General features: G+C 42.8%; 8 protein-coding genes across 8 annotated transcripts; 2 read left to right on the plus strand and 6 right to left on the minus strand.

The window, feature by feature from the left end:
• Positions 1-594: 594 nt before the first annotated feature.
• On the minus strand, positions 595-1,431 carry LOC6730680 (trypsin alpha-3). Its single transcript, XM_002077814.4, has one exon. The coding sequence runs from the start codon at positions 1,398-1,400 to the stop codon at positions 663-665; it is 738 nt and encodes a 245-aa protein (XP_002077850.1). The 5' UTR covers positions 1,401-1,431; the 3' UTR covers positions 595-662.
• Positions 1,432-1,696: 265 nt separating this feature from the next.
• LOC6730681 (trypsin alpha-3) lies at positions 1,697-2,526 on the minus strand. The gene has a single exon (XM_002077815.4). It carries the CDS (start codon positions 2,445-2,447, stop codon positions 1,701-1,703), a length of 747 nt encoding a protein of 248 aa, XP_002077851.1. The 5' UTR covers positions 2,448-2,526; the 3' UTR covers positions 1,697-1,700.
• A 650-nt stretch (positions 2,527-3,176) lies between these two features.
• Positions 3,177-4,034, minus strand: LOC6730682 (trypsin alpha). Its single transcript, XM_002077816.4, has one exon. The coding sequence runs from the start codon at positions 3,983-3,985 to the stop codon at positions 3,233-3,235; it is 753 nt and encodes a 250-aa protein (XP_002077852.1). The 5' UTR covers positions 3,986-4,034; the 3' UTR covers positions 3,177-3,232.
• Positions 4,035-4,417: 383 nt separating this feature from the next.
• Positions 4,418-5,232, plus strand: LOC6730683 (trypsin alpha). Its single transcript, XM_002077817.3, has one exon. It carries the CDS (start codon positions 4,456-4,458, stop codon positions 5,209-5,211), a length of 756 nt encoding a protein of 251 aa, XP_002077853.1. The 5' UTR covers positions 4,418-4,455; the 3' UTR covers positions 5,212-5,232.
• A 184-nt stretch (positions 5,233-5,416) lies between these two features.
• On the minus strand, positions 5,417-6,454 carry LOC6730684 (trypsin delta). Its single transcript, XM_002077818.4, has one exon. It carries the CDS (start codon positions 6,405-6,407, stop codon positions 5,640-5,642), a length of 768 nt encoding a protein of 255 aa, XP_002077854.1. The 5' UTR covers positions 6,408-6,454; the 3' UTR covers positions 5,417-5,639.
• An 8,319-nt stretch (positions 6,455-14,773) lies between these two features.
• On the plus strand, positions 14,774-15,571 carry LOC6730685 (Golgi-associated plant pathogenesis-related protein 1). The gene is made up of 3 exons (XM_002077819.4): positions 14,774-15,090; positions 15,148-15,374; positions 15,426-15,571. The coding sequence occupies exons 1-3, from the start codon at positions 14,893-14,895 to the stop codon at positions 15,511-15,513; spliced, it is 513 nt and encodes a 170-aa protein (XP_002077855.1). The 5' UTR covers positions 14,774-14,892; the 3' UTR covers positions 15,514-15,571.
• On the minus strand, positions 15,148-16,726 carry LOC6730686 (repressed by EFG1 protein 1). Its single transcript, XM_016179169.3, has 3 exons — positions 16,095-16,726; positions 15,812-16,038; positions 15,148-15,749 (listed from the first exon to the last, which is right to left on the minus strand). The coding sequence occupies exons 1-3, from the start codon at positions 16,644-16,646 to the stop codon at positions 15,596-15,598; spliced, it is 933 nt and encodes a 310-aa protein (XP_016023118.1). The 5' UTR covers positions 16,647-16,726; the 3' UTR covers positions 15,148-15,595.
• A 2,669-nt stretch (positions 16,727-19,395) lies between these two features.
• Positions 19,396-20,423, minus strand: LOC6730687 (trypsin alpha). The gene has a single exon (XM_002077821.4). It carries the CDS (start codon positions 20,367-20,369, stop codon positions 19,632-19,634), a length of 738 nt encoding a protein of 245 aa, XP_002077857.1. The 5' UTR covers positions 20,370-20,423; the 3' UTR covers positions 19,396-19,631.
• Between the last annotated feature and the right edge of the window lie 2,432 nt (positions 20,424-22,855).

Below are 22,855 nucleotides of genomic sequence, written 5' to 3' on the forward strand. Positions count from 1 at the left end.
AATCGCAAATTGAAAAAAGCAGATAAGTAGCAGAAGTTGCACCACTGCCCACTTTCCTTTTGCTTTCTCCCGCGAAAGAGCGGAGAAATGGCTGCAAAGAGAATGGCAAATAAAAATCAGGGACTCGGTTCGTGCTCCTGTCAAGGCAATTGCACCCTGTTCCAGAGGTCCTTCCACCGATACCCCGGACTCCCTGCACTCCAGCCAGCGCCTGGCAACATTGTTAACCCTGCAAGTTATGCATTCTTAATTTAATCGCTGGAATTGACTCTCCAGAGGCAGCTTCCTCTCTGGCTTAGCGGCTGGGTATTTTCCCCGGGCTCCGTTTTCCATTTTCCCGGCGATGTGGCGCTTGCAGCAGAGATTAGGCATATATCATGCGATTATACTGCATAGTTTGCATTGCCCAATGACTCGGAAATCGCTTTTTCTTGCCCCAAACTCGGCGAGGATATTAACTTGCAGGCAGTCCTTGAAAAGGGGGAGAACACAACGGTCTTCTTGGGGATCGAAAGGAATGGAAGTGCAGTGCATACGAAGATGGTATTAAATAAAGGAATTTTTGCTATGCCTTCAATTTGAATGCTTTAAGAATAATATGTATATTAAGATGTCAATATAAATGTCTTAAATATTGTTACAAATGAACGTTTTGCATATATTTAAAGCTGTTTAATAGCATTTAAGATCCAAGGTTTCAGCACTGCCACATTGGCGTAGACTCCGGGGAAGAAGGGATTGGCGCACCCTATGCCGTAGGAGACAATGCCAACTAGTTGGCCACCGGAGACGAGAGGTCCGCCGGAGTCTCCACGACAGGCATCTCTTCCGAGAGCGGCGGCGCAAATCATAGTTTCGGTGATGTATTGATAGGACCGCTTACAGACATTCGGGTCTAGTATTTTCACTGAGGTTTTCAATAGACTTAAAGGTTGTAGCCAGAGGATTCCGATTTCTCCCCAACCAGAAACCGAGGCTTCCGCTCCAGCTGCGGGTGCACTGTCGGCCAGTGGAATAGGTCTTACGTCGGCATTAAAAATTAGACTGTCCACCAGTCGCATTACGGCAATATCGTTGAACAAAATGGCAGCAGATAAGTAGTCTTCATGCTTCCGAATGACAGCAACCCTGGCGTGCTGTCCTCCCAAGGTCTTCCATACGGATCCAACTTTGACGGAATATAGTGTATCGAAGGGGTTGTCAACACAGTGGGCTGCTGTTATAATGATCTTCTCACTGTAGATAACTGCACCGCAAATGAATTTTCCCAAATACAAGAGTCCCGCCTGCCAGGGAACTTCTGAAATAGGCACAGGGTAGCCACCCACTATTCGCTCTGGAGAAGATCCTGCCGAGATCAGGGTGACGCTGGCGACCAGAACAAGCCACTTGAGGAGCATTTCGAACGCGACTATGCTGAGAATGACTTCGATCCGGGCTAGTCCCGCTTTTAAAGGGTTTCGAGTAGCCCACTTGGAAGAAATAATTAAGAAAAGAATTTTAATGAACATTTTACGAAGACCACACATAGCAGAAACCAAAAGCAAAATGAATACCAGTAGTTAAAAATAAGAAATTCCACGTGCGGAATAAATCATTATAATTCCTTGAATGTCTCCAACAACTTGGACTCCAGGAAAAGAGGATCTGCACATGGCTAAAATATGTTGTAACATTCCAGTACAGTTAAGTACTTGTATTTATTTTGAGTTAGTTATTCTTTCGATAGCGCCCAATATCCATGGCTTCAGCTCAGCTACGTTTGCGTAGACTCCAGGGAATTTGGAATGAGCGCACTCCTTGCCGAAGGAAACGATCCCAACGAGCTTGTCACCGGAGACCAGAGGACCTCCCGAATCGCCGGAGCAGGCATCCTTTCCTGGAGCGGCCGCACAGATCATGTCCTTGGTGATTTTTCTTCCGTACGACCTGCGACACTGATCGTGGTCCACAATGCTCACCGAAGCGGACAGTATGGACTTGGGGTACTTCTTCTTGTAACCAATGGCTCCCCATCCCGAAACGATGGCAGGAGATCCACTGGCCGGAGAAGTATCGGCCAAGGGAATGACACTGACTCCAGTTCCCAGCCGGAGCTTGGATTGAAGCCTCATCACGGCTATATCGTTGGACCAGGACCGGCCGTACTCCTCGTGTAACAGGAAACTGGATACCCCCACCACCTGACCACCGAATAATGTGTACGATGAGCCGACTCTCACTGAGAGGAACTCGGAGTCGTAGCCGGTGAGGCAGTGGGCTGCCGTTATGACGATGTCTTCACTGTAGATGGCTGCACCGCAGTGATGATATCCAAACCACAGAATGGAAGCCTGCCAGGGAACTGATAGAATGGATATCTGGTCACCTCCCACGATTCGTTCCGGAGTCCATTTAGAGGAAACCAGGGTGACGCTGAAGGCCAGGAAAATCCACTGCACAAGCATTTCAACTACAGGTGAAGTTACGAGTGATTTCACCAAAGGATTGAACGTTTTTTATAAGTATACCTCGGTGGAATGGGGAATTTCGTACTTCTGTCATGGTAGCAAAGGAATGTTAATGGATATTGTGGGTATCTATTGTGGGTTATATATATAAATGTATGACACGCGCTAAATGGAAAAATATGGCTAATACTTTCTTGTAGTTCTTATCTTTTAGGTCCTTAAAATAGAAATGAATTTTAAGTTCGGAAAATGCGACAAAATATCTCTGAAAACAAACAGGAGTGCAAAAGTAATTTTCGATTTAGATACCTACCTGTGCAATTATTTTAATATAATAAAAAATCAGAAATATTGAATTTTTCACATAATTTCATTTTTTAGTTTCCGGAAAAATCGATTTTTTTTTTTAAACCAAATCAAAATAGTACTTGAAATATGGATTGTCCCACTTTGATGAACACGCAATAAAATTTTCAATTCATAAGAACTTAGATCTGAATATATAAAATTTGTGTGATTTTTGAAAAAGGAGAAAATTTGTTATCGTTAGCTTAAATAATTAGCAGTACAAAGCAGTCATAACTTTCGCTGTGCGACCATTTTTATCGATCAGAAACCTATTGAAAACATAGATATCTACAAAAATCATATAATATTATTTGTTTTTATTTTTTGTTAAAACAAACTGTGAAAGCTGTAACTTTAAAAGAATACAAACAATTTCGGTTGCTTTTGCTGCAGTGAATATTTATTTTATTGCGTTGATGACATTGCTAAACATGTTAGGAAATAGAGTTGGTAGTATTCAAAATCCATTCTCGGAAGAAAGGCACACTTGTGAAAAATGTCGCTGAATCGCAATATTCCTCTCCTCCGGAAACAACACCCACAAGTTGCGAATCAATTACCAATGCTCCTCCAGAGTCTCCTCTGCAAGTGCTTTGCTTAGAATTTCCAGCGCAAATTGTTGATTGACCATAGGATACAATACAGTGGTTAGGCGGTTGGATGCGGAGCTTTACTCCTAGAATATTTATGGGTCTTACGACCAGATCCTCTGTCTCGTAGATTTGCCCCCAGCCAGCTGCAAGGGACATCGTTCCAGGTTCAGGATTAGTCTCGGCCAAAGGAATGGGCTGTACTTGGTTGGTAAACTCAAGTCGTTCACTTAAGCGAACGACGGCGATGTCGTTTTGAAGAAATTTGAAAACAAAATTCTCATGGAGTATTACGGAGTCCACTTTGACAAGAGTTCCACTGGATTTCCTCGAGGTGGATCCAGCGCGAATTACAAAGAGTCGGTCATCCAGCCTTCTTCCTTTATCGAAAAAGCAATGTGCCGCTGTTATGATGGTATCATTGCTGTAAATGGACCCTCCACAATAATGGTGTCCGTTTATTTGCAAGGACACGCTCCAGGGAAAAGCTTCGATTTCAACGGGGTAACCACCGATTATGCGTTCTTCGGGTCGGTTTAATCGTCCTGCGGACAGGAAGTTGAGCGCCAATAAGAGCAAGAAGCTTTCGATGAACATCTCGACTAGTTTGGACGATACTTTCGATTGCAGTGGCTTTACCTCCAAAAGAACGTTTCTTTTATACCCATTTGGATAGCTCATGCAGTTTGAAGTTATCTGCAAATATTTCTAAATGCAGAGCAGAACAAATTGCAAACTTTTCTAATTAGAAACTTCCAGTAATGGTATGGCTTCGGCATGCATATTTACAGAAAAGTAATTTGATATTTTTTAACCAAAAAGGAACTACATTATATACGATGTCTATATTTAGCGAATGAGGTGCTTTTTAAAAACTTCAAGAACTATTTTGATTGCTTTGCACAAATAGTGAGCTATCTTTTGCTTTAAATTAAAAATTACTTTTTAAATTTAGTTTTTAAATTTAGATAGCCGAAATTAGAATATTGCTATTTGGACAATATAAAAGACTTGGTATTTCGGAGGTGAAGCCACTGCAACCCAAAGAATCATCCCATCTGGTCGAGATGTTCATCGAAAGCTTCCTGCTGCTCCTGGCGCTCCACTTCCTGTCCGCAGGACGAGTAAGCCGATGGGAACAACGTATCATCGGCGGAGAGCCCATTGGAATCGAACAGGCTCCCTGGCAGGTGTCCTTGCAACTTTATGGCGACCTTGTGTGCGGCGGCTCTATTTACAGCGAAAGTATCATCGTTACTGCGGCCCATTGCTTTTTTGATAAGAACGGCAATCGGGAAGATGACCAAGGATATCAAGTTCGCGCTGGATCTGCCCTAACAGATTCCAATGGAACCCTAGTCGATGTGGTTGCTATAATAATCCACGAAGAATATGCGTATGAAAGTAATATAAACGACATCGCAATTGTGAGTTTAAGTACGCCACTTGAGTTCACAAGCAAAGTTCAGCCCATTTCTCTGGCTAAGATGAAACCTTCTCCTGGATCGATTGCCCTCGTATCTGGCTGGGGAGTGTCTTATATCTTTAACGATGGGACGAAGCTATATCCAACACATCTTCAAGGATTAACCCTGCACATCAAAAGCATGTTCTCCTGCAGACTCTTTGATCCCTCACTAATATGCGCAGGCACTTATAGAAGAACCGCTTGTCATGGCGACTCTGGAGGACCATTGGTGGTCAACAAACAACTTGTGGGTGTTGTCTCCTGGGGTCGAAAAGGTTGCCAATCCAGTACATTCTTCGTCAGTGTTCCCTATTTCCGTGAATGGATCTTAAATGCTATTGCCTCAATTCAGTAATATGGTCGGATGTCAGCGAAATCAGATAAATAAATAAATAAATATAAATAAAACAAAACTATAAGTGTGTTTAGACTTTAGCTTGCATATTATATTAAATATTTTGTCATATTATATTAAATATTTTGCCCAAAGGAAAATAATAAAAAGCAAAATACGATTTTTAGTTTGTCTTTAATTACATCTTATAAATTTATTATATGATTTTGAAATATTTTGTTGTGTCTCGTCTTTATTTATTAACCATGTCGAATAAAATATGTTTACTCACGAAATTGGTATATATAAATACAAAATTTATCAGTAAAAATATATAATAAAATATATAAATTTTTTTTCGTAAAGTTTTTCAAAGTATTTATTTTACAAAACTGGATTTATGAACAATAGTAGTTGTTGCTGCGAAAGTTATGTTGAAGAGGCGTAAATTACACATTTTTAGCGGCTCCTTGGAAATTCAGTTCATCGATGGCACTAAGGATCCAGTTACGGTAATACGCCACACTAGCGTACAGAGAAGATGCCAAGCAAAGTAAGTTTCCCTTTCTCGATGTGATCCCCACCAGCTGGTCGTTGAAGACCAAGGGTCCACCGGAATCTCCATCACAGCCGGCTTTTCCAAGTCTTCCCGCGCAGATGTCCCCATCGAACATACTGCTGCCATATTTCAACTTACAAACGGCCCGCGGCCGAATAAGGAGTTCAACTCCCTGAAGATGTTGTGGCTCAGTATAAAAATAACCCAATCCCCAGCCAGTGGCTAGCGCCAAAGAGGACGTGGGAGGATCCGTCTCGGCCAGGGGAATTGTTTGGATGGAATCGGAAAAAGTTAAAGGACTGCTCAGCTTGAGGATAGCTACGTCGTTCTCAAAATTTTTTCTATCATATTCGGGGTGAATAATAAAGGATTCCACTGCCACCACAACTCCTCCGCTATCATGGAGCGAGGATCCTGCTCGAATTGAGATATCTCTTGCTTCAACACAGTGGGCAGCTGTTATAATTATGGTTTGACTGTAGATAGATCCACCGCAAAACTGTTTGCCGTAGTAAAGTAAGGCCACCTGCCACGGAACATTAGTGATGTCTATGCTGCTTCCGCCGATGATGCGTTCAGATGGCTCCAAAAGGTCAGGTACCACGGGAGAAATCAGCAAATGTACTGCCAAAAGCAGATGAAAGCACTTGGAAAACATTGTAAACTCGGTTCTTGGTGCCTTGGAAAAACTTGCTCTTTACCACAAGAAGTACGCTGCTTTTATACATTTTTGGTCTTGAGGTTATGCAAAAACCGAATACTATTTCTATTAAGCAAATGAATTCTAGATTAGAATAAGAACTAGCTATTTGCTGATAGCAAAAATTGCATTTAAAATTGCGAGATAAAAGTTTGGCTTACCAATGTGTGATTTATACTTGTGCCTTCTATTGCTTAAGAGTCTGAAAGGTATTTTTCAATATAGCTACGAACATAAGTTTTCTATATTAGTGCCCAAAACCATAATAGATCAAATTTAATTATGATTTTCCGCTGCAACTGAGTGCTCGCAGCACATTTACGAATTTAATTTACAACTATTACGTCTATTTCAACCCGTATCTAACAAAATTCGGTATTATATTGCTATCTTGAATTGAATTGATTTGTTCTTCATTAATAAATGCATTGTGCTTCCGCTGACACTGACTTGCCTGTCGGCAACAGGAAATTGCATTAATCATACGCCCCGTGGGGTGCATGGTGTTGTACTCGAAGTGCCATCACACACTTCCTCCACTTCTTGGCGCCCGGAGCATCCATCAAATTAATGGAATTTCATATTGGCCTGGCTCTCGTTCGCCCGCCAAAGAAATTTGTTTATCCAGCTAAAATGCTATCGAGTTCGTAACCCCGCCCTCTCAACGCGTTAGTTCATGTAGTTAGTTCTTCTGGCCGAGCGTGGCTATTACTTTTTTTTTGATATTTTTAATAGAATTACTTTCCAGACTTTTGAGCAGCATAGCTGAAAGTGGCCCGCGGACATGGAGCTCCAGGCAACGAACAAAAGCAATTTAAAACGCTGACTCATAAGCGATGTGGCCGCAGAAACAAGTTTGTTTTAACAATTTATTGAATTAAACCAATTTGGTATGCAAGTGAAGCGAACTCTCGTGGGGATTAGGCTTCTATTCTGGTTCAGAGGCACTGAAAAAATCGGAAAATATCACAGTCTAGGTTTACATTGTAGGACATTGCGTTTTTAAATATTTAAAATGGCATCTACCTTTTCTTTCGAATAACACCCATTTTCTGGCAGTGCAGCTTAAATTCCGAGCACGTTTCCCCCACGCAGTTCGATGTTTTAAACGCTTTTCCGGCCAAAATTCGCATAGAATGCAATCAGATAGTCATGCACTTGGCGCTTGGTCAAAATGCCCAACGGGCCGTTATCCTTGTCAACAACTATCGCCTTTTGGGGTCGAGGTGAGAATGGAAATGGGGGAGTTGAGCAGTTGGCCAGGGAAATGGGGAGCAGATACGACTGCGCCGGGGGTAACTTAAGCTAATTTTGCCAGGCGCTCCATCGACGGCTGCTGTTCGGCCGGCAAGTCAAGTGGCCCGCTCCAAGTGAGCATTGCACTCGCCCAATTAAGCCCGACCGGAATCCGGCCAAAATCCTTGACGTGGCTGCAGATGGGAGTTACTGGCGGGAGTGGTCATTACTCATGGTTATGGATAATAATCGGATGCACTCGGAAAATCAGTTAATGGCTTCCTCAGTTGGTTAGTCATATGCAGTGCAATCATCTACGCTTATTAACTAAAATTAAATAATATAAAATATCTTTAAATTACTTCTCAAGCTAGCTGTATCTTTAAAATATTTTCGTGCTATAGTTTGGGTTTACCCGTTCAAGCCAGCACCTCTAATCCTTGTACCTGGTATGCAAAATTTCAGTGCAGGCGGCAATTGAATGATAACACAAGCAGCAGCTGCACCGTTAAAACTAAATTGGCGAACGAGCGACCAAACGACTGCGTGTCTGCTGCTCAACACCACCCACTCCCCACTGGCCATTTTCCGCTTTCCATGGAAAATCCTCGTCGGAATCTGTGGGCATTTTTGGCAGCAAATTGAAATGAAAATCTCGCCGCGGTTTTCTGGCTTTGTTCGCCGCTTGGCCAGCGGATGAAATCTGGTGGCTGGTTGATAAAGAAGCCGTGGGAAAGGGGAAGTCCTGGATGTCAGGAGTGTTCCCAGTAACACAAGAGGGAACTATAAAGACTCTTTCACATTCAATTTGGTAGTAAAACTTAATAAATATTTTGCTTAAGTAAGCATTATTCATTTATAATGATCTTACTAGTATTCTAGTAACCCTAACATTCTATGGATGAATTCCCTGTTAAATAGTTTGGCGGAACAGCCACCACAATCCCCATAATAGCCCTTTTCCCGGCAGCCCGGCAATCTGCGATCTATTCATATCGTAAAATACAAATGCAACTGCGACCAAAGCACCGCAAAACTATTGCCAACGATGGCGATAGCGATGGCTTCCTATTCGCAGGATATACGCAGCCATTTCCGGCGCCATAGCTGCCAGCTTCCGCTTTACCTTTTCCCACCACACACCTCCTCCTCACCACCCCCTTGGCACTTTGACGGGGGCGCCCAGAGCTGTCGGGAAATCCACCGTCTGACCCCACTTCCCACTCAGCTTATCCCCACTCAATCGTCTGGCAAATGGAGGCTTGACTTTAAGCGATGGAAATTTTAATGCGCCAATGCGCAATTTATGATTATTTCATGCTCATTTTAATTTGCCCATTCAGCAGACCGCTTTAAAGTGGCGGGCAAAATGCCCGTGGTGCTCGGGTTGCAGCTGCTGGAATGAGATAGCGGTGTGTCCTCATTAATTCCATGCACGTTTTCCCATGGAAAAGCCGTGACGAGGGGCCGAGCGGGATGGATGTGAGGCCGCTAATAAAACAAAAATGGAAAACATATAAATCAGTGTCCTTGGCACGTGTCGCTGTCGTCGTCGAAGTCATTGTGCTTCCCAGGTGTAGGCCCCGTGGGTCAACCCAAAGGATCTTCGCCCCAGCATCGGCGTATCCTTCGTATCCTTGGTATCCCCATCCGCATTACCACTTTTGGACTTGTGCGCTGTCACGTTGTGAATCTCACGAGGGCAAACACACGCAGAGAAATAGGGAATCCAAATCACAGCGTCGGCAAGAAGGCGACACACGGTGACAGAACATGCGTGCCGCTACACTGAGAGAAATATGAAAAGAAAGGCACTAGAATATAATAGAAAGCGCTAAAAATTCATATTGTATATGTGTGTTACAATATGCCCAATTTCTATTAAGCTATTGAAGTTGAAATATTCGTAGATGATCTTTCAATGGCTGAGCTTTCTCTCAGTGCATTCCAACAGCACACATACACTCAGAGACAGGAGGGTTACCACGTGGCGTTAAGCAAAATGGAGCTGCATCCCCCTTGAGGATGTCCTGAATTCCAATAGGAGCCGATTTCAGCCAGTGATTGCATTATAAATTAAAATACGTCAACGCAGCGAATCAACAGCTGCTCTCCTTGCCAGGACATTCGGAAAACCCACCAGATGCAAAGACTCGCAGCATTAAGCATGGGAAATTTACTCGCTGCATTAGCTGTCACTGCTTTCCACGGGAAAAACCTTTAAATTTGATTAATAGCCCAGCGTTTAACGCCAGGAATAGGATTGTTAAGCATTTGGAATGTTTATGGTTAACAAAAGTTCAGGTGGCAATAAAATAGCAAAAGGAGAATTCAATGGCCTGTTATATCTGTGCGGTGCAACCATTGGCTTTTTAATTAAACGCTGGCAAACTGAGGCAATGTGCAATGGGAGAATCTCGAAATGACAAACAGAACCGAGCAGCTCACAAAGCGAGCCAATACAAATATTGTTTTCCCTGGGTTTCGGCATTTTTACGATAGCTTCCCTTCAAGGATGCCAGGATACCGGGGAGCGGAGGGAAGGTTCAAAGTCGTAGCTACTGTTATTTGTCCGCTCATGCGGAGTATTTAATTGCATCCCAATGGAGCGCACTTGGGAAAGTGCAACGAGAATCGGTAAACAGCAGAGGAAAAGCGGAGGAAAAGCAGGGGAAAACTGGAGAAAGCGTACACGAGCAAGTGGGTTGAAGTGGGTAATCGAAATTTTGCCGGGTCCTTCTTTTCAACCAGACAAAGTTGAAAGGGGGCGAAAGCGTGGAGGATGCCAGGGACAGGACTCTGCTTTCGCTCTCGAGGGGAACGCAACTATTTGCCAGAGTAAACAAATATTTACATATGTTTGTTGAAATTTTATGCTTCGCCAAGTCCTTGCATTTCTTTGACAGTTTCTTTGTGAACTTTCCGGTTTTGACAAATTAGTTGCGAGGAAGTCAGCTTGTCAGGTGAGTCGTGCACAAAAGGAGTCATGTCCCGATGGCATGAATTGAATAATCTAATCATCTCTCGGATTTCCCCTCTATTCAATTACCAAAGAAAACCACTTTGATCGCATCAAAAGCTTAACGAAACCCATTAGATTTCACTTATTCACCTAAGACCTCTGGCTCACATAATAATTTAACTTCCCATCTGCTCAAAACTAAACTTTGAATCCATATTCCAGGTCCTCAGTTTTTGCCATTCTCGCAGGAAATTGTGAAATAAATTGAAATGCAAGGCAGGCACATAAATTATTTGCCAGTCAACAGCTGAGGCAAATAAATAAAAATGGAAATGCATTTTTTGGTCAGATCCTCAAGCTCGGGACATGTCTCGTTGGCGAGTCCATAAAACTATCAGCAAATTTCGGTAGAATTAAAATATTTATGCACAGTACGTGTGCCACATGCTTATGTGTCCCTAGCTGCATTTTCCATTTTCCTCTGTCTTATTTCCTTCTTTTCGGGCAATGCAACAACATGATTTGTTTATTGTTTTAATAAACGTCAGCAATTTTCTTGGGCTTTTAAAGAAACATTTCGAACTGGCTGCATGTGCGTATGATTAATGTGGCATTGTCAACTGAATTCAAAAAGCCCGCCTCACTCCTTTGCTGCTAACTAAATGGAAAACGCAAAAGGCAAAGGGGAAAATGGAAAATGGAAACTTTCAATGCAACCAAATGCAATGCCACAATGATTTATGGCCCAACTTGAAAATGGACGATTGTTTCACTCGTTTCGGGAGTTGGCATCCCATGGAAACTGTGGATATTGCTGGGATTTTGGGGGCGGCGGGGGCGTGTCCGCGGTGCTTATGGCCATCGCCATTTATTTAAACGTACGCGAACAGCGATTCGTGCTGCGATTTCCTCGATTGGAAAAATTGAATTATACCCATTTGATGAGCTCAATAAAAACTGGCAGCTGCCTTTGCCAATGAAGGCCTCTCAAAAGGTTCGAAGTTCGGTTGAAAAAGCGATGTAATTTTTGGACAGCCGTCATGAGTATTACAAGATTAAGGCTTATTATTATTCGATCCCTATTATGTATAGTCCAGTTTAAATCCACATTTCCAGCTGATGAAAAAATCCCGAGCATATAGTGCTTAAATCCAGTGCCATTCATCTGGTTCCATCCGTCGCCACATACGACGCACTTTTCACATCCACTTTGCTCGCCGGCGGAAAATTTGCACCACCGATTGACGCGATAGCTTTTAGCCAAGTTCATTGCATCAGAAGGCAAAGCCAATAAAAAAGGCGAAACAGCGCCATTTAGCCGGAGGAAAGGCGATCTCCGTGCCACTGTAACTCGCTCAATTGAATAGACAAAGGGGGGCACTCCGATGCGGCGCCCCTTTCAACATCCAGTCCTTGGAGCCCCTCCACACTCCCCCTGCGGAGGAGGTGGCATTCCGAACAGGCGCTCAGAAATCGCAGACAGGTGCTCGGTGCCCGGGATTCAGCCGAAAAGGATGGAGGCACAGTGACAGCGGATTGCAGGGGATCGGAGGGCGACCAATCGAGCTTTATTACACTGCGAAAAATAGTGTGTGCGTTCAGTTTCTTCTATTAAAGCTCCTACTATAATGGTCAAAAATATAAGCATTTTATATTTTATAATAAAACCTCCAATAAATCTCCCAAGTGTAGTGGTGGCTTAAAGTAGCAGGCAGCTGAGGGGCAGAGTTCTGAAGTTTGGCGACGGCGGCCACCGTTAGTAATCCACTTTTTCGTCCTGCTCCTCCTCCTCCTCCTGCTGCCTTTCGTTTTGGGCCGCAAACATTTTAGCTTTTACGGCCGAAAGGCGCAAAATATGACTGCCAGCCAGACTTTGCCGGCGCACACATGCAAATGCAATTTCCAAAAATTTTTCCGCCAAAAAGTCGTGCATGAGAATGTGGTTCGCAAAAACGAACCCAAAATTGTTCGTTGTTGTAGTTTTAAGTCGCTCGATAGCAATCCTGGCCCAAAAACAAATTGGGCAGGGCGGCGGAGATGTTCGGAAAAAACTTTTCGCTTTGCCATAAACCGATTTGGTAGCAAATTTTATGTCGTTTAGATGGAAAATTTCCATTTGACTGCTCTTCGCGGGAATCAAGGATTCAAGGAGCTCTCGTCGAGCTTTGTTTGCTCGATTTTTCAGTGACTTATTTCTGCTGTTGCATTTTATCGCTAATTGACATAACCGGGGGTCAAAGGCAACCGGAATGGCATCCGACTAATTGAATTCCAGGTGGGCGGTAAGTGGAAGAGCGGAAAAGCTATTCATTAATCTTTGGCACTTTGTTAATGGATTTAAAGTGTAAGTGATACTAAAAGGTGTGGAATGTGAAGCTTATAACAATTGAATTCGATTGGAATACTTACGCTTAATGACTTATATACGCTTGCTACCAATGAAATCTGCTGCAATACAAAATTACATTTATTGGCAGCAGACAAGATTGTTTGGTTTGAAATTCAGAATGAATTTTTTAAACTGTGCATTCATTTTTTGTGCTATGCCAAAACATGGCCAATTCGAATCAATGGAAATCGGAATTAAAGGCAGGATCCGTATGTGCAGCCGAGTGCATCCGGCGTCGGATGCCGTGTGGTTGATGGCAATGCGAGCCTGTTTGTCCAGATACCAGATACGATATACCAGATACCACCTATGTATATAATGCCCGCATGCTCGAAATAAGAGTGCGAGTGTATTTATTTTGCGTATGGCGCGCACTGTACCCTCCACTCGACCAGCAATGCATAAATAAACGAAACCAAATTTGCGAAATTAATTAAATCGACAGCAAAGTAACGTGTGCGCTTTGCGTTTTACGCTTTGACTGTGGCCAGCTTACAACCCAAACAATTCGGCCACCCAGCCACTGAACCACCCAACCACCCAACAATACAATTTCCAACTGCGATGGCACCGAAATTGTGAATTGTGCATTGTGCGGATGACGCGACTGTGCATCGCGCTTCTGACAGAGGCCATGGTAAACCTGAAATGCAGCGAGCAGGCTTAAAGTTTATTACAATATTACCAGAAATTCTACCAGCGGCTTAAATGGAGCCATTTATCCATTTGGAAACTATCCTTGTCTATATAGCAAATGAAAATAAGAAATGGAGAAGGGAGCTCCCGGATTAATTAAATTGAATTTCAACGATTTCTTTGACACTGCATTAAATATATATTACCAATTAATCCAATTGGCTTTAATCCGTAATAACATTAATTCCTATTTAATAAACTATTTTAGCTTTAAGCCCATGTACTGTAGTTCTTAGTACACAAATCCCCATAAATCAATGAGCTGGGCCATAATTTAGTGCCTGGCACATGAGTATATCAAACGCAATGCTATGACCCCGCATCCACCTTGCGGCGCACAGGATAATTTCAGCGAGTCAGCCTGTCCTGCGGCTGTATCCGCCTATCTGTACATCGGAGCATCGGCTTAATCTCTGCCGGGAGCAGCGACATCGGCCGGTCCATTGATTTGCATTTGCACAACTCATTAGGGATTCACACTTGAAGCACCCCCCCGCCCCCCGCAGCGCAGACACACACTCACGCTTAAATAATTTAATATTCCGAGTGTTTCGACATCGAAATTTGCACTTCGATGGGCGGCGCTGCGGGCGTTTGATAAGCGGCCTCCATGTCGGCCAACTCGCATTATCCAGCCCGATTCAGTCGGCAATTAATGCCACTCCAATTGCCCGATTTGCCTGCACCTCCGAATGGGGTAGCATATGGCCAAATGGCTGGATTGCGAAAGAATCGGCGGCTCATTAATAACCAAACCCAGCGACATGCATCACTCATACGTCACGTTGGTTAATCCCATCGGCAGATGCAGAAGAAGGATGTGTGATACAGTCTGTCTAATTCCCGTCAATGGATGTACACGCCCGTCCTGTGAACCCGTCACCCACAGCCTGTGTTTGCGGTATCAATCACAATGCTAATCCCGATGTTTAGGCCAGATTATGAGGCGGGTTGAAAAAAGGGTTTTCGGTTGTAAACAAAACATTGTGAGTGATGGGTGAGCTATTCGGAACTCAGTGAAAATTTTAAGTGACTGCCCCGTTTACATAACACAATCCTATCTTCAAAAATGTTGATCAAGCTAGCTAGCTTAAAAAGTCATTAGGCATACGTAAATTTGGTTACCTAAATCACGGCACTGGGCAAACCCCCAAGGAAATATGGCGAAGAGACCCGTAGCGCCCATTCCCAAAACCCACGAGCGCCCACCAGGTCCCAGGGGTCAGGATACCAAGGGCAACAACGAGCTCTTCCTGAAGGAGGTCTTCAATACCACCAACAAATATCGGGCAATGCACGGCTGTCCCGCGGTGACCATTAATGCTGCACTCAACAAGCTGGCTCAGGAATGGGCCAATGTGGGATGAGATATAAAGTGTATTCTAGATATTATAATAATTTGTACCCATTTCCAGCATCTCCGCGATCAGAACACAATGGCGCACAGACCCAATCCCAAGTACGGCGAAAACATTTTCCTCTCCGGTGGAATGGATGTGACCGGTGATCTGCCGGTGGAAATGTGGTATCGGGAAATCAATAGCTACGACTTTAACAAGGCGCAGTTTGTGCCCACCGCTGGACACTTCACTCAGCTCATTTGGAAGTCGTCGGTGGAAATGGGTTCGGGTGTGGCTAGAAAGTGAGTCTAGTGGCTTATATGGTAATCCTATTCATACATGTCTTCCAATAGAGCGGATAGAACCTGGGTGGTTTGCAACTACAATCCTCCCGGCAATGTTGTGGGTTTGTTCAAGGATAATGTGCCGCCCAAGCAATAACTCTGGGTTTTTTTGATCAAAATTTTAAGCATAATAAAAGCGTAATCTAGGTCCAGTATTTGTTTGTTTTATTTACCATTTTCTATTTTAGATTGTGATGTTTCGATTTACTAGTTTCCTCGGCATCCAAATCCGATTTCAGTAGAAGGAATTTTCTAGGCAGGACATTTTCCCTGAAATGATCGCTCACATTTCCAGGCGGATTGTAATTGCACACAATCCAAATGGAAGAAACACTATGTGTAAAATTAAGTTAGTCTCGGCTTATTGTTAGTACGACTTAATATTATGAACCCACTCGCATGCCACGCCCACTCCCAGGAACTCCGACTCCTTCCAAACCAACTGGGTAAAATGCCCAGTGTACAAATTAAAGCCTGGCTTTAAATAATCGAAGTTGTACTTTTCTTGGTACCACAGTTTCAGTATTTGATCCACGGAGAATTTGGATCTCCGGACACACATTATATTCTCGCCATAAAGAGGATTAGGTCGAGTTTCCAGTTTATTCTGATCAGCCAAATGCTGGGGGAATCCAGTTTAAATTAAAATGCTTTATATTAACTTATATTTAAACATACATCTGCCCAATCCTGTGCATAGGAACAAAGTTTTTCATCCATTTTCAGGGGATTGGCGTTGTGGAGCCTTCGATACTTATTGGTTTCCCTTAGTATGGCTTGTTGTATGGGCTTGCGTCGGAAGTTGGGCATTTTGTATATTTCAAATTCCTTTAACACAGAATTCTTATCTTTTTTCAGCTTTTTAGACTGAATGGAACTTCTGGAGTATGTTTTGCACTTGGGAGCTGCGCATTGTAAACATCTTTTACCATGCGACCACGGGGACTCATTATCCTTTTCTGTGGTAAGTGATCTTTTTGGTGTTGATGGAAATTTGACTGGCAGTGACCTAATGGAATTTGTAGACTGTGATCTCTGGACCTCGCAGGCTAGATAATTCCGGGAATTATGGTAAATCTTAATGGGTTTACGGCAGAAGGGAGTGAGGCAGCTGCGGCACTTCTCCAAATCACGATTGCTTGAATCGCAACCAACAAACGTAGCGTCATTGTGCTGAATTTTCTGCAAAGGACATTTCACTGCCGTCAGGTCTTTCTTTTCATTCTCCATTTTATTTTATATATTCATAGTAATTTCGAGAATTTTGTAGGAATTATTTTGTATATGAAGTTAAAGAGACTGGTGGCTGGTGCTGTATTTTCCTAGACTTTCCTCGCTTTCACCAGCGCACGTTATCACGACTTCCCTTTTTTATTAATATTAATTCAGCTTTTTCCGTTTATTTTGGCGACAATTTCGCGTCACACATCATTAATTTTAAATTTCTGCCATAAATATCAACGGGGCGTGGATGAGCAGCGGGTGGTGACGGGTCACAAAGGTGTCAAGGTGAAATTATGGTAGCAGCAAGCTCCTCTCCTCTCCCCGTGACCTCTGACCTCCGCCGAGTTAGCCTGCTTTTTGATTGACTGTTTGTCACTTGGGCATGAAAATTAAAATGGAATTTTTTACGCCCGCAGTTTTGGTGACTGTTTTTTAGCGTACTGTTGATGAATTGATGGAGATAAAAATATTTATGATTTAATTTCCAGGCCGTGTTTTTATTGATTTTGAGTTCAGATCGTTCAGATCAAACTACTGGTAATTAGACTTTTTAAATAAACAAAAACGTAAAAAGCCTGTTATTTAATTACCATCCTTGAAATTGCTGCTTTGAAAATTGCTGCTCCTTGAAATTTACCTATTAAAATCTCTGTGAAATCAGATTTTCGGTATTCTACCTCCACTGATTCGTAGAGCCTTAACATTTTCCGACTTGCCACTTTCCGTGCGGCAGGAGCTATATTTTTGAGACCCCGTAACCGTAACCGTTAACCCAATAAACCACTTTTAGGGGCGACAGGCGAACGGCAAGCGACTTTCGCTGTTGGCTTCAGTTTCACACCGTCAACAAGTGACAAGCACACCATCGCAAATATCCATAGACACACAGACAGATACGTATACGTGTTGCTGGCATCACGTCAAAGTTGGTTGGCGTGATGCCACAGAAATTTCAGCTGCCTGCAACAAAAGCGAGTCAGCCAAAATGGGGAAACGGTCAAAACAAGAGCATAAAGATTGGTAAAATTTAAATTCACACACACACACACTTGCAACAAAATCCCAGCAGGAAGAAGTGATCATAAGGGCTGCCCAAAAAGGTATACTATGAATTTTTATGGCGCATTTTCGGTTTTTTTAATTTCCACAAGCTGGCAAAAAAGGAAAAGGGACCCTCTGGTGTCCTGATGTACGTGATGGTTACATATATTGCACCACTGAACCCATGGCCTCCCAAAGGTCATTTTTTTAATGAATAAATATGCTACAATGTAAATGATTTTAACAATTTTAACAGTTTTTTTTATTAAATTTCAATTTAATGTTGACCTACAATAAATATATTAAATTAGTTGCGGTTTTGCTTGATGAAGCTCAGGGAAAAAAAAGGAAAATCTATTAGGCACAAGCAACTATTAAATTTTAATTACAGAAATATATGGCATAAGCTAAGTGAAATACGAATAAAGTGAAAATCCTTTTGGCTTTAATATTAAAATTTCAACTCCTGAGGGAATAAGCCGCATTTACCACTTAGTTTCCGCAGCCGTCACACAGGACTCTTTGTGCCATTGTACACCTCGTCGAATGGTTAAATGCGTTTAACTGTCAAAAAGCCGCAGACAAAAGTTCAATTTAATTACCACAAAAGAAAGTGGGACAACAAAAGGTGTGCAATTTCCATGGGAAGCCCAAAACTTCGGATCGCAGTGTCTGCCAATGAATCCTACCGACTGCCAATGAGTTTTACAATGTAATTAAGCAGACAGGGGAACTTATTTCTCTCCCCCACCCCTCTTACCCGTTAACCAGGGGTAAATGAGGTCAGGGGGGCGTGGCAGCGAGAGGCGGAGGCTGTGGGGCAGGAACCGAAAGTCGAAGGGCGAAGGAAGTTCCTCTCAGTGAAAGCTTTCTTCGTTATGCATTGTAATTTGCGTGTAATTTTCAAGGCGTTGGAAGAAACGTGGAAATGCTACTGCAACAACAGCGGCAATAATAAGTCCAACTGCAACAACAGCAGCAGCAACAACAACAAGAGAAACATGTGCAACAACAAGAGCAGCTGCTTAAAGGCAAAAGTCTCATTTATTTTAATGTGTCGACGCTGACGACGTGCAAATGTCTGCCAGTTTTCCAGCAGGTTTTTCCCTTCAGTTTTTCACTTCGCCAGCGAATTTCCCAACGTTCAAATTGCACGCAGATGCAGCGGCCATTGTTTGTCAGTGTGTGTGGTGCGCGTAAGTGTGTGTGTGTGTGTGAGCGGCATTCTGTGCGCGTGTGTGTGTTGTAATTATTAAGCTGACAATGCAGATGCTGCTCTTCCCGCTGATTTGAGTTGCAGGGTTGCAGTTAAGCCGATTTTAAAACAATTCAGGCTGAAATCAAAACTATGTTTTTTTTGTCTTAGATGGAGAAAAAGAGGTAAAGTTTTAAATATAAGATTATAATTATTACTGAAAGAAAATGAAATTTTAAGATGAGCTTATATTGGTAAGCTAACATACCAGACACAGCCATGTACTCCTTAAATATCCATTGTATCCATAGATGGTCGTTTTAAAATCCCCTCCTGATCGCCAGCTGCATCCCTGGCCTTAGTGGCTCTGGCATCCGCTGTGGGTCAAACCCCTCATGGCTCATGGCTGACAACGGTCATAACAATGCCAATTTTAATGGCCATTACAATGAGGCTCATAACCATAAAAAATGCACAGGCATCCAGCGAGAGCAGGAACCAAAATGAGAACAAAACGGGGGGAATCATGAGCATTTATTGGGCTTATGGGCCGTATTAATAATGTTCATTTGTGCCGCTCTCTCCCAGATCATAGAAAAAATGCAAATGAATTAAATTTCAATTTCGCAGCGAAACCAGCAAATAAAAAACGATGTGTGCGCGTTTTATTGACCAATTTTATGCAGAATAAACTTTTGATTTTTTAACCGTATATTTTAAAGGTGGTTTTGATATGCTTAAAAAAGTACGGACTTCTAGCCTATTCCTAAGAAATTTATAAGCTTGACAGTGGATTCAATCCACACTTTGAGCATCGCGATATTGGCATAGGCACCAGATTTATTGAGGACGTCGCAGGCGCTTTGCCAGGATAGCATTCCATACAGCCGATTATTGGCAACCAAAGGACCGCCGACGAATCCTTGACAGGCGTAGGGAATTTCTCCCGCAGGAGCTGCGCAGATCTCGCCCACACTGATAAGTCTGCCCTTCAGAGCATTGTTCGTCGCGCACTTCAATTGATCTTGGATTTGTACATCGACTCTCAGTAGAACTTTCGACGAAGGATTCAAGGCAGAGAGTTGACCCCAACCTGTTACGGAGGCATTCGTTCCAGGCACTAATAGTTCGGTGGCCAAGGGAATGGCCTGAATCCCTCCGTGTAAGTACAGCGGCGATCTCAGCAGGAGTATGGCCACATCATTGGGACGCAGACCAAGAACTTGCAGCCTCATCTTCTTCACCTTCAGTACAGTGCCTCCGGCGTTTTCCTGGGCAGAGCCCACTCGCACCGAGATGAATTCCAACCTGGCCTTCCTCACACACTCGGCAATGGTCAGGATGATATCCTCGCTGTATATCACTCCTCCGCAGTGATGTTTGTCGTTTATTTGCACCGAAGCCTGCCAGGGAGCTTCTTCAATGCCAATCGATTTGAAATCTGCTGCTATTTGAGCAATTGAAAATAATAGAAGAAAGCCTTTGAGCAGCATTTTGAAGAAAAACTTTCTACAACCACCGCGTAGAGATCACAGGCTACTAACAAAATCCATTTCAGACTATCTTATATAGAGTAATTTTGATATTTTTGTTTAGTCACGCCTTCGTTTTACATACGACTTTATATTTGCTGATACAATTTTAGAGGCATATAAATTCGTAGTCAGGTTGGCATAGTAATTGGTTATATCATTTAAATTTACATATTTTTTGCTTAGGTGCTATAAATACTTTTCAGAGCAAATTGGGTGTCCAAATATAGCTGTGAGTTCCAGCCATTAATTTCCCAGCAAAATGCTTTTCTTTCGCCATTTCTTGGGAACCTCTTACAGTAATTACGATTATCAAGCATACGCAGTGGTGACCAGCGAAGATAAATTATTTACAAAAGTGGCAAGCAAAGTTTATCTTTCGGGCGACAGACAACAGTTGCCATTTGGCTGTTGATTTTTATGAAAGAATTATGGCCACGCCGTGGGGGTGAAAAGCCGAACTAAATGGCTTCCTGTGGCTGCAGTTTTCCGCCTTCCGCTGCCCGCTTTTCATCGTTTCCCCCCGTGGGAAACCTGCTGTGCAAGACGTATAAATATATTTCGCAAATTGTAATTTAAGGCCTTCTGGAGCGAAGCCAAGTAATAATTTGTGTTGCAATTGTGCATCTCTCGTCCTGGCAACGGATTCCGCATTTTGAATTGTGAAATGGAAATGGCGGAATTGATGCGCTCCGCTGCACTGAGCCCGGGTCTTATCCTCAGCAGGAGCTCAGCTGGGAGGAGCTAGCATTGTTATCGCATCCCGAGTATATTTTCCGCGCTTTCCTCCATTTTCCCCAGTGGCGGCATATCAATGCGACTGCTTGAGAATAGCATTTTATTGCTTCAAACAACATGGAAAGTCAAGTGTTGCAGTCCCCTTATTTTTTGTGCTTTTCCGCATCCGCTCTGGGTATTTTTCTCGTTTGGCGGAATCGGTTCGGCGCAATAAATTCTATTAAAATGCAATTTGAAGGCTCTGTGATTTTAAATAATGCCAAGAGCAGCCATCGGGTTAATGCAGACAGGCGGCATCCTTGGCGCTTCGTTATCCTGGCAATCGTTTCTTTCCCTTTATTTTTTTTTTTTCATCCCTTCCAACTGGAGATTTATGCAATCTCCTGCTATTGTTTGTTCGCCGGATATTCGAAGTATTTATGGTCTATCCGGGGGCTCCTTAGCTAATTGGGTTGTCAATTTAATCGGAAGTTGTTGGGGCTTATCCTCGCGGATTTGCCCAACTTTTGGCCGCAAAGTGTGCTCGCTCCTTGTGTAAATACTTGAACGAGTATGGGCAAAAACCACAGGCAAAAGAAATTGCAATTTAATTAATGCCAAGTGAGAGAGAAGATTAAAATAGTTGAAATGTCATTAGCACTGGATCCGAAAGGAATCCGAATAGGGGGCGAGGGATCAGGCTCTGGGCCAAAAGGCATCGAGGGGTCAACGTGTTGACCACACAATCGTGTGGTCACGTGATGACTTTTTGGCGCTGCTCTTGTGGTCATCATTTTAGCCACAAAAAAAGCGAGGAGATGGAGCAAGGAAACCGCAGGCAATTCGCTGACTCCGGGGATTGTCTCCGGCTTCCTTTTTCGCTCCTGCTCTTTAAGTTCTGCCGGAGATCGTGTTAAAAATTCATTAGGAGTTTTAATTAAAATTCTCTCTGTGGCCCACAAAGGCGCTTTCAACACTTAGCGTTCTGACAGCCCACAAAAGAAGTTTGCGGCGGAAACCTCGAAAATAAAAATGAGCGCGCAACTTTTTTTCGGCCAGCCATTGCCCTCTCGGGCTTATAATTTTCCAGGACCCAAATGTGTGGGGAAAACTCGGGGAAATGAGTGAAAAGCAGCACGAGGACAGCCTCCATATGTGACCGTCGGCACTTTACATGCATGACTACGTGTCCTTTTAATATCCTGCACACAGGCGCCGCTTCACAACTTCCGCTGGCAAATAAATAAAGTGTAATAAACAAGGTAAATAAATATTTTTTATTTTTTTGTGCCTTTTGTGCGCTAATATGAGTTGATTTGATGCTTGTTTGCATGCGTTTTAATTACTCAAACATTTGCTATTTAATGTAAAATATTTAAATACAATATTTAATTAAGATATTGATATCTTGTAGCTAAACTTCCTTTCCATTATGTTAGCTATTTTGTAGATTCTCCATCTTTTATTGATCAAATCAACAATGTCTGCGAAATAATTGCGAACTTGCAAATTATTAACCAGTCTCAATTTGCATAATGCAGGCTGTCAATTTTCGTTATTACGACAGAGATTAGGTTTCTATTTGGAATGCTGAGGCCCCGGTCATCATCATTCAGTGTCATCAATAATTTGGAACAACACCAATTAGCTGGCTCTAATAACGCAGGGCATTTCGTGTTTTTCATGTTATTTGAATATTTTTATCCATGTAATGGAATTCTCCAGTGAAT

Source organism: Drosophila simulans, chromosome 2L (assembly GCF_016746395.2).
Source record: "Drosophila simulans strain w501 chromosome 2L, Prin_Dsim_3.1, whole genome shotgun sequence".
In the NCBI taxonomy this organism is placed as follows: domain Eukaryota; kingdom Metazoa; phylum Arthropoda; class Insecta; order Diptera; family Drosophilidae; genus Drosophila; species Drosophila simulans.